Source organism: Ipomoea triloba, chromosome 8 (assembly GCF_003576645.1).
Source record: "Ipomoea triloba cultivar NCNSP0323 chromosome 8, ASM357664v1".
In the NCBI taxonomy this organism is placed as follows: Eukaryota; Viridiplantae; Streptophyta; class Magnoliopsida; order Solanales; family Convolvulaceae; genus Ipomoea; species Ipomoea triloba.
Window position 1 is genome coordinate 5,815,846 of NC_044923.1, and position 14,360 is coordinate 5,830,205.

At 37.1% G+C, this 14,360-nt stretch overlaps 2 protein-coding genes and 1 long non-coding RNA gene across 3 annotated transcripts; 1 reads left to right on the forward strand and 2 right to left on the reverse strand.

The window, feature by feature from the left end:
* Positions 1-887: 887 nt before the first annotated feature.
* Positions 888-5,562, forward strand: LOC116026843 (LRR receptor-like serine/threonine-protein kinase GHR1). Its single transcript, XM_031268257.1, has 3 exons — positions 888-2,598; positions 2,824-4,368; positions 4,699-5,562. The coding sequence occupies exons 1-3, from the start codon at positions 1,551-1,553 to the stop codon at positions 5,277-5,279; spliced, it is 3,174 nt and encodes a 1,057-aa protein (XP_031124117.1). The 5' UTR covers positions 888-1,550; the 3' UTR covers positions 5,280-5,562.
* A 1,463-nt stretch (positions 5,563-7,025) lies between these two features.
* Positions 7,026-8,510, reverse strand: LOC116028029. Its single transcript, XR_004100048.1, has 2 exons — positions 7,835-8,510; positions 7,026-7,456 (listed from the first exon to the last, which is right to left on the reverse strand). It is a non-coding gene; the product is annotated as an uncharacterized LOC116028029 (long non-coding RNA).
* A 1,077-nt stretch (positions 8,511-9,587) lies between these two features.
* LOC116027673 (CRM-domain containing factor CFM3, chloroplastic/mitochondrial-like) lies at positions 9,588-13,247 on the reverse strand. Its single transcript, XM_031269385.1, has 9 exons — positions 13,193-13,247; positions 12,507-12,963; positions 12,272-12,402; positions 11,644-11,994; positions 11,367-11,523; positions 10,994-11,286; positions 10,833-10,892; positions 10,649-10,735; positions 9,588-9,911 (listed from the first exon to the last, which is right to left on the reverse strand). Exons 1-9 carry the CDS (start codon positions 13,217-13,219, stop codon positions 9,888-9,890), a joined length of 1,587 nt encoding a protein of 528 aa, XP_031125245.1. The 5' UTR covers positions 13,220-13,247; the 3' UTR covers positions 9,588-9,887.
* Between the last annotated feature and the right edge of the window lie 1,113 nt (positions 13,248-14,360).

Sequence of the window (14,360 nt, forward strand, 5' to 3'; positions counted from 1 at the left end):
AGGAACAAAGTATGTATAGACAGACATACTCTATATTTAATCATTATTGTATGGAGTCTACATGTGTGGACTATACTATCAAATAATGTACTTTTAGTATATTAAAAATGTATATTATTTTAAGAAAAAAATATATTATTTAGTATAATGCACATTTAATACACGAATAATGTACTTTTAGTATATTAAAAATGTATATTATTTTCAAGAAAAATATATTATTTAGTATAATATACATTTAGTACACGAATAATGTATTTTTAATATATTAAAAATATTTTTTTTGTTATGATTCACATAGCATTGTGTGAACCATAATTTGTCATCTACCTTATAAAAGAATTAGTAGTAATTAAAAAAAAAAAAAAAAAAAACTAGTGAACCCGCCTTTTAATCTCTTCCCCATTTTGAGTTTTTCACTCAATAGAAGCAGGCGGGCATCACTGTTCCCACGAAATCTGAAAGCAGATTTAATAAATCCATTTCACGTCCACCATGGCATTGACAAGATTCCCTTGTCCTTTTGGCGGGTAGAAAAGCCTCTTTACTGACAAAATCACTCCTCTTTCCCGCTAATCTCCTTTCTCCCCTCGTTTGGCTGCACGCCTGCACACCATTTCATTTACCTTTTTTTTAATAATTAAAATCCAAAAGTTTTCTTGAAAGAATACACCATAAATCAAGATTCATGCTTTTTTGTTATCTTATTAACTTCTTTTTCTTTTTTTTTTTTCATCCCCATTTTAATCTAATGAATAAAGCCTAATTACTGTAATCAAGAATTTAAAGTAAAGAACGATACAGTACATTATTTAGTGCTCCGTGTTGGCCTTTCCCCACAAGCTGTCTCTTTTACAGAGAAATTTTTGTTTTTAAAAACAGTTGCATCAAGTGCTCAAAGCCTCTAGTTTCCTTGGGGGGTTTTTGGCCTTTTTCTCACTTCAATGCTGACAGAAAGACCATGGTTTACAACTTTAGTATACATTTAAAGGCCAAGGAGGTACCCATTCCATTCAATTTTATGGCATTTAATGCACAGCTTGAATGCAGATTTGGGGAGCCTCAGTTTTCACGGGAATGTATCTGTGTTTGAGGGGTGTTTAAAATTCAAAAGTTTTAGTTTCTGGGTTGCTGTAAAGATTGAATCTTTGAAAGGGACAGGTTTTAGTGAACCTCATTGTGTTTGAAGTACCAATGGGGTTTGCTGGGTGAAAAGATGCTCAGTGTTCTTTCCTTTTCTTGGTTAGATCTCTGAAACTCTGCTTGTCTGGTTGGTTTGCTTCTGTCATTTCCTGCATTGAGTTCAAGTTACAAAGTGTTCATTTGCTCAATATTTTCTTGCATTTCCTGATTCTTCAACTTCTTTTGAATCCTGAGCCCACAGGGTCTTGTTTTGTTGCCTTGAGATAATTTGTGTATTGAGTTTGGGTGATTTGTGTGTTCTCAGAATCTGCCCTTTGGATTTCTTTTTGATTCTACATTGAAAGATTAAGCATTTGATAGCTTATTTAGTGTTGTTTTTGAGTCTTAGTTACTGAGGGAGGGTTAGGATGAAGCTAATTAGGCTTTTAATATTTGCCCTTTATTTTGTGTATGCCCTGGGGCAACTTCCTTCCCAGGACATTTTGGCACTGCTTGAGTTCAAGAAAGGGATCAAGCATGACCCAACTGGATTTGTGCTTAGATCATGGAATGAGGAGTCCATTGACTTCAATGGCTGCCCTTCTTCTTGGAATGGCATTATGTGTAATGGTGGTAATGTTGCAGCTGTTGTCCTTGACAACCTAGGATTGTCTGCAGATGTGGATTTGAGTGTGTTTTCTAACCTCACAATGCTCGCGAAGCTTTCGCTGGCAAACAATTCGATTTCGGGGGAGTTACCTCACAACATAGCAGAGTTCAAGAGTCTCGAGTATTTGGATGTTTCTGATAATCTGTTTTCCTCACATTTGCCACCACAATTGGGGCAGTTGGGGAGTTTGAAGAACATGTCGATAGCCGGGAATAATTTCTCTGGCTCAATTCCTGATACACTTTCAGGGCTCACCTCAATCCAGTCATTGGATTTGAGTAGAAATTCCTTGTCTGGGCCGGTGCCATCGTCTTTGACCAAGCTGCCTAGTTTGGTATACCTCAACCTATCCATGAATGGGTTTTCGAGAAAAATTCCTAAGGGATTTGAGCTGATGGAAAGTCTCGAGGTACTTGACTTGCGTGGTAATGCGCTCGAAGGTGATTTAGATGCAACATTCTTGCTGTTTACTAAAGCAGCTCATGTTGATCTTAGCGGGAATCTGCTTGTGAGTTCTGGTTCTCTCCCGCGCATTTCTGAGAGTATCGAGTATTTAAATCTTAGCCATAATCAGCTTACGGGGTCACTTGTAAGCGGGGGCGAAGCCCAAACATTTGGGAACTTGAAGGTGCTTGATCTCAGCTACAATCAATTCTCAGGGGAATTACCTGGCTTCAATTTTGTTTATGATCTTCAGGTTCTTAAGCTCAGCAACAATAGATTCTCGGGATTCATCCCTAACGGTCTTCTAAAAGGGGATTCCATGGCTCTAACCCAGTTGGATTTAAGTGGCAATAACCTCACAGGTAAATTTTAAGTTCCAAGAAGTAAAATTTTGCTTTGGTTCTTAATTTTATTTCCCTAAGTGGCCATTTGTTACTTGTATTATTTTTTATTTTCTCGTTAGCATCTATGCCTTTTTTTGAATGAATGTTTGCATTGCTGATAACTAGAACTACTAGTATGGCTTTATGAGTGTACCAAAAATGTTCAGTTTCAATCTTTCTGAAAGCTATACTTTGCTTCTACAGGGACAATAAGGATGATAACAACAACATCATTGCTTGTCCTCAACCTATCCTCGAACGCACTTTCTGGTGAGCTTCCAATAGTAACGGGAAGTTGCGTGATACTTGACCTCTCAAACAACCGGTTTGAAGGGAACCTGACGAGAATGCAGAAATGGGGAGATATCGAATTTCTTGATCTCAGCCAAAATCGTTTGACTGGAACCATCCCTGAAGTCACTGCTCAGTTTTTGCGTCTAAATTTCCTCAACCTCTCTCAGAATACCCTGAGTGGTTCGATCCCGAAAGTTATCACACAGTTTCCTAAACTCACAGTCCTTGACCTTAGCTTCAACCAATTGGACGGGCCTTTTCTTACTGCTCTTCTAACATTACCTACCCTTGAAGAACTTCACCTGCAGAACAATATGTTCTCTGGAGGCATCGATTTCTCTCCTCTCTCCAACACTTCGAACCTTCACGTTCTTGTTCTATCACATAATCAGCTTTCTGGCTCGTTTCCTGATGGTTTCGGGACGTTGTCTGGGCTTCAAGTGGTTGATATAGCGGGGAATAATTTTTCTGGTTCTCTGCCAACTACTCTTGGTGATTTAAGCACTCTAAGTTCCTTTGATCTTTCCCGCAATCATTTCACAGGTCCATTGCCAGAAAATCTGCCCGATAGCCTCCAGGTCTTTAATGCGACGAACAATGATTTCTCTGGTGTTGTACCAGAAAATTTGAGAAAGTTTCCACTTTCGTCTTTCTACCCTGGCAATTCAAAGCTACAATACCCAAATGCTCCTCCGGGTTCGAGCAACAGTGAAGTGGCAGATTGCAGAAGGAAGCCGCTGAAAACTATTGTAAATGTGATAATAATAGTTTCTTGTGTCGTGGCGGTGGTTATCTTGATCTTGCTCAGCATTTTCGTTTACTACATGCAAAGATCGAGGTCTCAGCCACATGTTACAGACAAAGACATCCACCGCCAGGCTGCTTCGAATCCTTCTAGCTTTAGCAGAAGAGAGGGTGCTGGTAATTTAGTTGTTTCAGCCGAGGATCTTATTGCCTCGCGAAAGGGATCATTTCCCGAGACAATGAGTAGTCCCGATAAGAAAACAGCAGCGGCCATAGCAAGTTTCTCCCCGTCTAAAACTAGCCATCTCTCGTGGTCATCCGAGTCTGGGGATTCATACACTGCTGAAAACCTTGCAAGATTGGATGGCAGGTCTCCCGATCGTCTGCCTGGTGAGCTGTACTTTCTAGACGACACAGTCTCGTTTACGCCACAGGAACTATCAAAGGCCCCAGCCGAAGTGTTGGGCAGGAGCAGCCATGGAACGTCCTACAGGGCAACACTGGAAAGTGGCCTCGTTTTGACTGTTAAGTGGTTGAGGGAAGGAGTGGCTAAACAGAGAAAGGATTTCGCAAAGGAGGCTAAGAAATTCGTGAATATCAGACATCCGAACGTGGTAGGACTAAGAGGGTACTACTGGGGACCCACGCAGCACGAGAAGCTAATTCTTTCGGATTACATATCCCCTGGAAGCCTAGCGAGTTTTCTTTATGGTAACCTCTATGCCCCCGCTTTAAGTCTTGCTGCCCTTATTTTCCTACCTGCATATGATTTAATTTTTTTTTATTTGAGTACTATTGACTCTGTTGCAATGTAGTATCTGTTCATAAAACGTAAGAATCTCTGCATATGATTTAATTTTAGTACTTAATGACCGAAATCTTTTTGCTCTCCACCATTACGGCATTACCCTATTAGGTTAAATGTGAATGTGTATTTGATGCATTGCTGTTCTAACTTCTTCTAACACCATTATATTTCTTAGAAAACAGCTATTAGTTGTTCGTTTTATATCTTTTTGCTAAAATGTTACTTACACTCAGATCGACCTGGAAGAAAAGGGCCTTTAACCTGGCCCCAAAGACTAAAGATAGTTGTTGATGTTGCGCGAGGGCTGAACTATCTCCATTTTGACCGCGAGGTTCCCCATGGGAACCTTAAAGCGACCAATATACTGTTGGATGGTCCAGACCTCAATGCCCGGGTTGGTGACTACAGTCTTCATCGCCTCATGACTCAAGCGGGGACCACAGAACAGATTCTCGATGCTGCAGCCTTGGGATACCGGGCACCAGAGCTGGCTGCATCCAAGAAGCCAACGCCCTCGTTCAAATCGGACATATATGCCTTTGGGGTCATCATGCTGGAGCTCGTGACTGGAAAATGCGCGGGCGATGTGGTTTCCGGGGAAGGCGGGGGCGTGGATTTGACGGATTGGGTGAGGCTGAAGGCGGGAGAGGGTCACGGTTCGGACTGTTATGACGCGGTGGTGTTGCCCGAGATGGGAAATCCGGTGGCGGAGAAGCAAATTAAGGAGGTGACCAGAATAGCTTTGAGATGCATATGCTCAGTGTCTGAGAGGCCAGGTATCAAAACTATATATGAGGATCTGTCATCTATTTAGTTTGAAAGAATAGTTTGAAAGTTTGTTGATTATTTTGTTCAGTTTGGGATGAATACTTTAGGTAGGGAATCAAATAGCTCATTGAAGCCCTTTCGGTAGTACTGGAATTAGAACTGGTTTTTTTTTTTTTTTTTTTTTTTTTGGTGACGAGAGAAATCAGTAGCCAGAGGGTGTGCATTGGTTGTTTTAATTTAGTGCAGATGATCTAATTTTGTTAACCATTGTTGTATCTTTGAGCACACTGTGATTTATATAATCCTTTCTAATTTTTTTGTTGGGGGCATATCCTATTGGTACATTTTATGGTTTTTATGATTCTTGTCCTTTCTAATTTAACTTGACTAGCTTTGATGCTTTGAGTTTTGAGCATTTTGCAGTGTTAAGACTTAAGACAATGTGAACTTTCCAAAATATAAACTCTAGCAATATTAATGCATAACATTTCATTTTGCACAAGACTAGGAAGAAAAAAACTCAAACTTTTATTATGCTATGTGATAATTAAATCCAAATCATTCCTAATGTTGGGCCCATAAATTATGTGTCAAAGGTATTGGTGTCGTGGGTGGAGCCGTCCTAGCCTTCCAAGTTGATCAAACAAAAATAATTTATTTTTATTATTCATTGGGATGGAGTTTAGGCATCATTTTCGAAAAGTATCAAGACACAAGGAAAATGGAAGTCGATGGAAGCTAAGAGCATCCGTATCAATGGAGTTTTTTTTTTGCAGTTTTTAAGGAGTTTTTGTAAGTGATTAAGAAAGAGAAAATGGAAGGAGAGGGAAAAAAATATGATTAAAAAAAAAATAGATGTGTCAGGCGCACAGTAGGGATGGCAAATCTAATGGTGGTTACTGAGTTACTGTTTCAAAAACTACATTTTGCAGAGGAACCAATTTCAGTCTCTCCTTCCAATGGACTACATTTGCAGAGAAACCAATTTCAGTCTCCCGCATATGTGAATGCTCTAAGCAATGATATGAAATTGAGAAAAATAAGGGTCATGAGTAAATAATCAAATAACAAAGGTAGGACTTGGGTGAGGTGACATTCAATTGAAATGTCAAGTTTATAGATTAAAGGGGAGTCGAACTCAACATCATATTCCAAAATTGACAACACCAATTCAGAGGATTACCATGTCACTTTCGTAATCTAATGCTAGGCCGAATTGAAGGGCGAGAATTGTCTAATTTTTGTGATGCATCAACCCCTTCTACAAAGTCCAAGCAATTTGGATCTTGAAATTCCCTACTTTTGTAACTGAATCTAAGGGTCGTGAGATGAGATTAGGAGAATATCAATCCAACTTTTTTCGTGATTGAATTCCAACGGAGTGTTAACAATGTTGTGCACCACACCTTAATACATATATTCTTTAATTTAAAAGTAGATACATCGCTTTAGTAATTGTTTTTTCCAAATTGAACAATCTATTAATTCAATTCGAAATAAACCAAATGAACCCCCTAATTATATTATACTATACTAGTATTTTCGTCCGTGCGTTGCACGGAATGGATTTGTTATAATATTTAAAGAATATTTGGATCAATATACAATTATATATATTATAACATCAAATATTATATAGCGCAATTGATGAAATTGATTGGATCGATCATGTTTTCTGATGTTTTCCTTTGAATTAGAACAAATAATTGTCCTATTACCCGGGCATGAATAATTATTTTTATTATATATTGAGATAATTTTTTTATTTTGTTCGTAAATCAAAACTTGAATGTTCATCAAATAATAATCATTCACACAACTTGAATGTTCATATTCATAGAATAATAATAATTCACTACCATAAGGGTCAGTCTCATATTTAAAACAAGCCATGCTTCTAATCTTCAAGACTCTAACACATAAAAGAAATGTTATTTTCAGTAACAGACTACCCAATTAGTAACTCCCTTATATTAGAGAGATGGTCAAAGAGTAGTTTGAAACCACTCAAAATTGCCTCCAAAAGAAAAAAAACAGAATTTCAGAAGCCAAGACCATATTCTTCACTGGATGATGGCAAGTCTATTAGACAGCCGCTTAGATTTAGATTTACCGGTGGGTAGTCTTGGCATCTCAGTTGTCAATGCATACATCTTTACGGCCAATAATTCACAATGCATACATCTTTACGGCAAATAATTCATCAGGAAATCCCTTCTGATCCTACAATAGGACGGCGGGTTCATGTCAGATTAGTAATCAAATATCAATTTTAACAGACTATTATTATAACAATAACTTTAGGAATCAGTTTTAGCAGACCATTATTATCAAATTTTCGATGCAAAACTCAAAACATATCACAGGAACAATTTAGTTATTTGATTGCCATGTTGCCTAGAGAATTCTGCCTAACTGCTCATTCAAATGGAATATTATAGTAGAGTTTTAACAAGCATGTACTATATAGACTTAACAGGGCAGTGTAGAGCACAAGGTCAGCGTATCAGATTAATTTCAAGCTTTTTGTGTTTTTCATATCACACGTTGATGCAGTAGTGACTACCCAACACATGGAATGTCATAATGATCTGAGCATACCTTCACTGTATAAATGTATAGTCCACATTGATTGAAGAGATCCTTGAAATATATTGATCTGATCTGGTGACGCTCTTATCTTCATTTTTCCAATACAAATCCTTGAGGTGTGAAACCCAGTTAGTATAACGTAGTAAATTTACAATACTCTTCACAAGATCAATAGGTTTTAAAAATTAAAATTAAAAAATTATAAAGAATTAAAGTTTGGGTCCAAGACATAGTTCTTTGCATCCAAGAAGACATAATGCTTAGTACAGAAAAAAGGCAAAATGTCCAAAGCCACTTTCACATTAGTACACTCCGCACAAACAACAATAAGTCGAAGACACAAAATACAAAAGTTATTATGATGAAATCATACCTGTCTTGAAATATTAATATTTATCATCCTCACCAAAAAAAAATTAATATTTATCCTGAGAATGTCATAACTATTTTCCTCAAAGCAGCATAGACTTCGGAAAATGGGCCAATGGGTTAAGCTTTAATTTTTCAAAGAAACTCTGCATCGGCTCCTCAACACGCGCTAGTATTTGTATTTCATTTCGAAGCATTCGATTTTGTCAAATGACGCCAGCTTTATACATATACTCCCTCCGTCCAATTTTATGTGTCCGGTTCGGTTAACATGCTTGACTGAAATTATTTTTAATTCATTTTTTCATAATATTAAATTTAATATTAATATGCAAAATTTATATATTTAGAAAGTAGAAACTACACTAAAAGTACTATTAAACACAAAAAATCAAATTTAAAAATAAGTAAAAAATAATAAAGAAAATAAACAAAGAAGAAAGAGTTGGTTTGACCCATAAATAATAAGTAAGACTGATAAACTGGGACAGGAGGAGTATTTCTTAAGAATTTTGAGATTTCTGCTCTTGAGAGACTAAATTTATTTAGTGTTTAACATCTATTTTATTTTCGGGAATTGAATTCAAGTATCAAAACTTAAGCTAAAAGCTTGCTCAACTAGACCCAAAAACAGTGCAAGTAACAGTTTCTCACTTTCTCGATAGAATCCAACTCGTAAAAATACTACTCTTCTGAAACCATAACTCTTGAATCTAGATGACTAGTTTCCAGCAGTATCCCTACCTCTGTTTGTAAAGAACCTAATAGCCCAAAAGTCCAAAATTTGGTTTCACAACCTCCACCGTCAAAACCATCATCCACTTTTCATGCCCACTTAAAGCACTCCAGTAAATGAATGATCACTATGTCTGCTAAAAACCTTGCTAAGACACCAATTGTAACCTTGTTTTTTTTTTTTTTGAAAACAATTCTAACCTTGTTAAGGTACCCAATAGCAAATCCACGAAATAAGAGGGAATCCAATCCAATTTTTTTTGGATGACAAGGGAAACCCCACAACCCTTTCGAGTGTGAGTAAACCCCGCCATGTGGCCCTAGTCAGCAAAGGACCACAAGGAAATAAACCAGGTTACCTATAGCTGACCAGCTCAATCCAATCTCTATTTATTAGCCTACAAGTTATTGAATACGGCTCTATGTAAACAGTTATGGCACCACCCTGATAACAGCTGGTGTTAGGAACTGCATGCAGGTGGACACTGGACAGGATTATGCCAAAATTAGATAAAATATAGAGCTTTCTTTTACATGCAGGTGTTAGGAACTGCAACTCCATTCTATAGAGGCATATGTCATTTTATATTGCTACTTACCCTAGAGGAATGTAAAAATAAAATAAAATAAAATAAAATAAAATAAAAAATAAAAAAAATTCCCATGACAAAATTGTCTTAAATTAAGATTCTAAATGACATTAAGTTTCCACTTACTAAACATTTACCAGCATGACTGTCTCTCACTTAGTCACTTCCAACCTCAACCAAAGGATGTGTGAACCATTTCTTCCACTCCCCTATACCATCAATCAACCTCAACCAACCAAACAACTTCATAGTGGCCAGTCCCACAAACAATTGCATTTAAAATAAAGTTTAAATAAATGGAAGGAAGAAAAATGGATTTGGAATTCATATTCCCTCAAAAAACTGCATGATCAGACCATGATCACATCCTATCTTCCGGCTGGAGTGAAGTCCTAAATGAAGCAAAAAAAAAAAAAAAAAAAAAACAAATTGAGTAACAGATTACAAAACACTAGCAAGAAAAAATCATAATGTCCTTTCACATTCAATTATCCAAGAACAAAATGCTCAGTTCATAGTTCAGCAAACAGGATAAGTGTTGGCTTTGTCAGTTTGTCCTAGGAATAGATTAAAAAATCAACAAACAAGCAATAAAAAGTACATAGTACTCTATTTTTGCTTTTTAAGTGTTGTGTCTGGCTCTGGATATAGAAAACTAGAGATATTCCTATGGTCTGATCATTACCTGGAATTAAATGACTTATCGGATCATAAAATTAGTTCCCTAATAATATATGTATATGTATGTGTCTGCTTCCATGCAATTCCGCTTGTAGTAAAGTATCAGGATTAATATAATATATAGAATGGATCAATGTAGGCAAAGATTACATTTTCCTGTAGTATCAACACAACCATCCATTGATGAAATATGACAATGATAGAGATATAACCTATGTGATTAAAGTTGTCTAGTAGTGGTTTAAGACAATAAGCACAACCTTGGCACACTACCTGAAGTGGAACACAATAAAAGTTGGCAGCTCTGTGCATCTCAGGCACAGTTAAATTTTCAGGAGCCAAGTTCACACGAGCAGCTTCCAGAAAATGTGATACAGGCTCAAGAAGGTCAACCTGGATGAGAAGCTTTAAGTTAACTTTTAAGGGGAAATGGAAAAGGGGCACTCACCTCTTCCATGTCCTCGTCATCAGCAAATGCTTCTAACCGAGAGTACAAGGCCTCCTCATCAATCTCCTTCACAGTTTTCGTTTCATCCTATACATTTATCGGCAGAATTTATTATTATTTAGAGCAACAAATGACACTGATCCAAATGCTGTATCACTTGTCAAGAAAATACGAGGAAATGTACCAGATCGGATTTCATATTCTCGATCTTATCCTTCAACTCCAATATATGATGTTTTAATGCCTGGAATGCATAAATAAACAGATTTGTGATCAATTTATAGCGGCCAAATAATGAGACCTAACACAATAAATACTATAGAAAAATAACACAACATTAAGTACCTCCCTTCTTTGAAGTTCTATTGAACGTGCCAATGCCTGCCTCCTTGTTAGAAGATTTTTAGGTCTGAATTCACTGGGTCGCTGATAATTCTTGCCTCGATAGAGGATAATTGCATGGCCTCGAGTAGTTTTGTCAATAGATACTAGAACCCCGCCACTTTCAGCCTCAAGGCTAATTGCAAAATGTTTCACTTGTGGAAAGGTTTTTCGTTCTACATTGATCTTTACCAACTCCCGGTACTTCCAGTGTAAATGAATGTTTTGTATGGTGCCATCAAAAACCTCTCGCCTCCCTGAATACAAACAAAACAAAATTGAGTGACGTGTTCTACCCTTGAAAGCAAACTAGATGGTTGCAGCAGTACTCTGTTACCTAGAACCAAAAAAGGTTTCATGCTCAGACCCATTTTACGGAATAAAAACCTCTCTTCAGAAGTTAACGTTTCCAAATCAGTTGGCAGCTCAGCTGGTTCCAGATTCTTCTGCAACTTTTGTAAAGCCCTCTCCGCCTTTTTCACTTTCCTATTTGCCTGCAGACATCACCTCTCCGCCTTTTTCACTTTCCTATTTGCCTGCAGACATCAAAAAGTACTAAAAACAGTTCACTGGCATTCTAAGCTAACCTACACATTTAAGCAACAGCAACTTACAAGAGCCAGCTTGTATTCAAGAAATCTGATCAGAGTAGCATGCCTAGCTTCAGCTGCATCTTTCATCATTTTCTCTATCTCTTGATTACTGGGTGGGTTAGCCCAGCGTGAAGTTGCTGCTATGGTCTCAGCAAGGGTTCCTGCAACCAATGGCCTTTTAGCAGTCCTACGGTTTGAAACAATAGAGGTTGCTGCTGCCTGTCGTGCTTGTTCTTCATGTTCTTGTTGAAGAGTATTCCGTGTCTCTGCTTCTTTTAACGCTTCTGTAACAGCCGGTGCCAAGAAGTCATTACCCCTATAAAAGACTATATAGTCCTTATTACGAGATAAGAGTGTTCCTCCCGTCAACACCTGATGAACAAGTTAATCAATCATCAGCAAGAAATGGATCTTGAAGACATTTTTCCAGACTGATAAACCCTAGAAAAATAGATAACTTCAATTTTTTTTTTAAAACAAAAAGGAAAAAAGTTATTGCTTCATTTTAATTCTCACTCTCTCTTCCTCACCACTTCAATTTTATGGATTGTTTTCTTGCTAGGAGAGGGAGAGGGGGAGCCAATGCCACTTCATGATATCTGTATCTATGCAGGTCTTATTTGTTAGGGGAGTTGATTTTCAGATTAACCTTGAGTTCTTCTGCCATCCTTTCATTGCATGTATTATGCACACCACGTTTGATGGCAATCTTTGCAATAGCGTTTCTTTCCCATAGCTTCACCATTGCAGCAGCCAGACCTTGCAGCTCTCGGTTTCTTCCTGATGGATTATGCAAAATAAAATGTGTTAACAAGCTAAAAGGAGGATAATTCATGCCCTTAATGTTTGTTTCTTAGGTAAAGGGGAAAAAATTCTAGGCATACCTAGCGCAAAATGTGGGGGCATCCCTCGCGCTGTCCTACGAAAGTATGTCATTTCTCTGTCTCTTAAATTCTGTCTAACACCATAAGGGAGACGTCTGAAAGGAGGTTTATATCCAGGAATAACAGCAGGCAATAAATCTGCATCCACGGGAAGAGGATAACGACCATTCCAATCTTCAAAACGCGGGCCGAGCTCATCCAAAAGAAGATTGAGCTCACTTAAATCCATCTTTTCTTCTTCTGTTAGACTATTCGAATAAGACTTTGATGTTCCATGTACTCCATTCAAATATTTAATTCCACTGTTATCCACCGAATCTCGAGACAATTCTAATGTATCCAAATTAGCTTTATTTTGTTTAACAAATGATTTTACACAATCAAATGCATATGATAGTCCTTTGTATATCACTATTGAACTGCCTGATCTCCAAATCACCAATCCTCCTGTTTTAGCCTGACCAATTGGAAAGCATAACCAAAACATTCATATTATAATAAGAAACAAGGGAAAAAGAAAGTTCCAAACCAATAGAATCCTAGTGAGTTCTCAACAGCAAACAACAAAATAATCAATATTTGACTATGCAAGTCATAAGGAAGAAACAACAAAAATTTTTAACATTAATTTAAGTTATAAATTGCAAACTAAAACTGGAAACACTGCACTACAAATGAGCATTTACCTCAAGCATCTCATGTGTCCTCTTCATGTTATGTGACTGAGGACCTTCAAACTTCAATTTCNGTGCATTGGTTGTTTTAATTTAGTGCAGATGATCTAATTTTGTTAACCATTGTTGTATCTTTGAGCACACTGTGATTTATATAATCCTTTCTAATTTTTTTGTTGGGGGCATATCCTATTGGTACATTTTATGGTTTTTATGATTCTTGTCCTTTCTAATTTAACTTGACTAGCTTTGATGCTTTGAGTTTTGAGCATTTTGCAGTGTTAAGACTTAAGACAATGTGAACTTTCCAAAATATAAACTCTAGCAATATTAATGCATAACATTTCATTTTGCACAAGACTAGGAAGAAAAAAACTCAAACTTTTATTATGCTATGTGATAATTAAATCCAAATCATTCCTAATGTTGGGCCCATAAATTATGTGTCAAAGGTATTGGTGTCGTGGGTGGAGCCGTCCTAGCCTTCCAAGTTGATCAAACAAAAATAATTTATTTTTATTATTCATTGGGATGGAGTTTAGGCATCATTTTCGAAAAGTATCAAGACACAAGGAAAATGGAAGTCGATGGAAGCTAAGAGCATCCGTATCAATGGAGTTTTTTTTTTGCAGTTTTTAAGGAGTTTTTGTAAGTGATTAAGAAAGAGAAAATGGAAGGAGAGGGAAAAAAATATGATTAAAAAAAAAATAGATGTGTCAGGCGCACAGTAGGGATGGCAAATCTAATGGTGGTTACTGAGTTACTGTTTCAAAAACTACATTTTGCAGAGGAACCAATTTCAGTCTCTCCTTCCAATGGACTACATTTGCAGAGAAACCAATTTCAGTCTCCCGCATATGTGAATGCTCTAAGCAATGATATGAAATTGAGAAAAATAAGGGTCATGAGTAAATAATCAAATAACAAAGGTAGGACTTGGGTGAGGTGACATTCAATTGAAATGTCAAGTTTATAGATTAAAGGGGAGTCGAACTCAACATCATATTCCAAAATTGACAACACCAATTCAGAGGATTACCATGTCACTTTCGTAATCTAATGCTAGGCCGAATTGAAGGGCGAGAATTGTCTAATTTTTGTGATGCATCAACCCCTTCTACAAAGTCCAAGCAATTTGGATCTTGAAATTCCCTACTTTTGTAACTGAATCTAAGGGTCG